Source organism: Anarrhichthys ocellatus, unplaced genomic scaffold (assembly GCF_004355925.1).
Source record: "Anarrhichthys ocellatus isolate YVR2014 unplaced genomic scaffold, GSC_Weel_1.0 scaffold187, whole genome shotgun sequence".
Taxonomy (NCBI): Eukaryota; Metazoa; Chordata; class Actinopteri; order Perciformes; family Anarhichadidae; genus Anarrhichthys; species Anarrhichthys ocellatus.
The window spans coordinates 73776-76630 of record NW_022280217.1 but is presented as its reverse complement, the minus strand read 5'-3'; the positions used below and the strand labels follow the sequence as shown (position 1 = coordinate 76630).

At 38.8% G+C, this 2855-nt stretch overlaps 1 protein-coding gene across 1 annotated transcript in view; it reads left to right on the top strand.

Annotated features, from left to right (window-relative positions):
- Nucleotides 1-381, top strand: part of LOC116400643 (zinc finger protein 541-like) — a 6831-nt gene extending 6450 nt beyond the window's left edge. Inside the window, exon 13 of the mRNA XM_031878570.1 lies at nt 346-381. Coding sequence (XP_031734430.1) covers nt 346-381 — 36 coding nt within the window. The remainder of the gene's footprint in view (nt 1-345) is intronic.
- Nucleotides 382-2855: the final 2474 nt, after the last annotated feature.

Sequence of the window (2855 nt, the reverse complement as noted above, 5' to 3'; positions counted from 1 at the left end):
TCAAGACTACAAGTCCCAAGTCAAGACTACAAGTCCCAAATCAAGACTACAAGTCCCAAATCAAGACGACAAGTCCCAAGTCAAGACTACAAGTCCCAAATCAAGACTACAAGTCCCAAGTCAAGGCTACAAGTCCCAAATCAAGACAACAAGTCCCAAATCAAGACTACAAGTCCCAAATCAAGACGATACATACTTTTATCCATAGAGTATCGTGATGATTATTGATCTTCTCATTTACTGTTATTTTTAATATTTTTGTTTCTGAGACTCAATAAACAACCTGATCAAGTTCATTATGACGTTTGTTTCTCACTCCTTCTCTTCATCTGTGTTTCTTTCCAGGTTCAAAAGTCATCGAGATCTCATGCTGCATCATGAACCACATACACACATATATATAGATATATTATATCTATTGATATATATACTGTATATCCTGTACATTTCATTATTAAAGCTCCAACACTCATTGATCGTAGTGTGGTTCTTTCCTCTGCATGTTATTATTATTACTATATTATATGTTCTTAAACACATGAAGTAGGATTTAGAAAGGGAACATCTTTGTTTTCTCTCAGACTGAGTTCAGACTGAGCAGCTCTCAGGTATGTTACATATTGTTTTTCTTTCTTCTCCTCCCTCTGGGTCTTTAAAGCCGAACACAACTTGACTTATTACAGCCGAAGAGAAGTAAACATGAGACGCTTCCAGCTTTCTGTCCGTCTGCAGATCATTACATTAATATCATTATGTCACCACTTCAGGAAATCATTGTTTACAGTTTTCATTGTTTCAAACAACTTCTACTCTACATGAAGTATGTGTACAGGGTGTCCTCGTACGTTAGGCTATGGTGCATGTCCTCACCTGTCTCACTGCATCCTCAACTGTCTCATTCTGTCCTCACTGCATCCTCACCTGTCTCATTCTGTCCTCACCTGTCTCACTCTGTCCTCACTGCATCCTCACCTGTCTCATTCTGTCCTCACCTGTCTCACTGCATCCTCACCTGTCTCATTCTGTCCTCACCTGTCTCACTGTGTCCTCAACTGTCTCATTCTGTCCTCACCTGTCTCACTGCATCCTCAACTGTCTCATTCTGTCCTCACCTGTCTCACTGTGTCCTCACCTGTCTCTCTCTCCTCACCCGTCTCTCTCTCCTCACCCGTCTCTCTCGCCTCACCCGTCTCTCTCTCCTCACCCGTCTCTCTCCTCACCCGTCTCTCTCTCCTCACCTGTCTCTCTCGCCTCACCCGTCTCTCTCTCCTCACCCGTCTCTCTCTCCTCACCCGTCTCTCTCTCCTCACCCGTCTCTCTCTCCTCAGACTGCCTTTGATTCAACTCAGAAATTAAAGTTCATTTAACTGCAAGTTCTAGTTGTCTCAACATTATTTTATAAGTTGTCAGAGTTGATTGAACATTGTTTCACTTGTTGTTTGAACTTGACACAGCGAGTTGAAACAAAGACTTGTTTTACATTATCAGTCAAACAAACACATTTCAAGTTAAAATAACTTAACCACGTGTTTACAAGTTCAAAGGATTTTAATTTCTAAATTGGTTTCAACTTAGACTCTTGTTGAAGGAAATTCATGTTTTTCTAGTTTTGGATGTTGACGCAGTGTTTCAGTGTGTATTCTGTGAAACAAACAGACAATCTAACCAGAGGACAAAAACCCACAAACGTCTGCTGATGAGGCGAGTAAGACTTTAAAGACGTTTGTTCACTTCAAACCAGGAGACAAAGTAAAGTCCACATTCTTCTTCTAATCCTGCTTTTAGTGCGTTTTACGCCGTTTCCTGTCTGAAGGGAGCTCCGGGCTATTAATAAAGTTTGACTCCTCCTCGCTCCAAAGGTCCTCCTGCAATGAACACAAGGAGGTCAGGGGAGAAAGGAGAAACAACGAGAAACAACGAGAAACAACGAGATGGGATCGCAGGAGGAGAAGAAGGAGGAAGAGGAGGAGGCGGTTCCTCCGGCAGAGAAGAAGAAGAAGCAACAGAAAAACTCCAAAGAAGTTTTTTTCTCCGTCCTGCCAGATCGATACGAACCTCTGATCGAGGAGGTGGAGGAGGAGGAGACGCCGGAGGAGAGGACGAGGAGGAAGGAGGAGAAGAAGAGGAAGAGGAAGAAGAAGTTCAAGAAGTACAGGAAGGTAAGAAGAAGGGATGGCCTTTGACCTGAAGCGGTGTAATAATTCATCATTAATGTTCTGTTCATCAACGCTTTACATTAAAGATGTGATGCCACATTACATATAAAATATGATCTATAACAGAGTAAAAATATGAATAAAATACACAGATATACGTGAGACTTAATAAATATCTCATAGATAAAAAACAAGTCCATTTTTAAAATATGAATTAAAAGGTAAATCAAGTTCTTTGAAAACCTAAAGTATAAATAAACATACCAAAAAATAATTATAAACGTATATATTACAATACACACTAATATAGAAGTATGAATTAATTAATAATAATGATACATATATACATAAATATATATATAAATAATTGAGACACGTTTGAACAAATAAATATGAAAATAGCGATGTATAAATATATTAATGTTACCACTACAACTAATATGAACTATTACAACACAATATACAGTTCAAGTTAAACTTTAAGCTTATTTGTGTTTAAAATAAAAGCATTTTAACAAAAACACAAAATGTGTTAAAATCTGCATCAAATACTAAAAGTAGAGTTCTGAGTTTGTTAAAGTAAAGTGCGTCATCGTGTGAAGTCACAGGTTTGAATCTGTCAAACATTGACTCGACCTTTGACCTCAACTCAACCCTATCAGCCGGCGATGAGACACAGAGAAGAAGAAGTATTCTAAC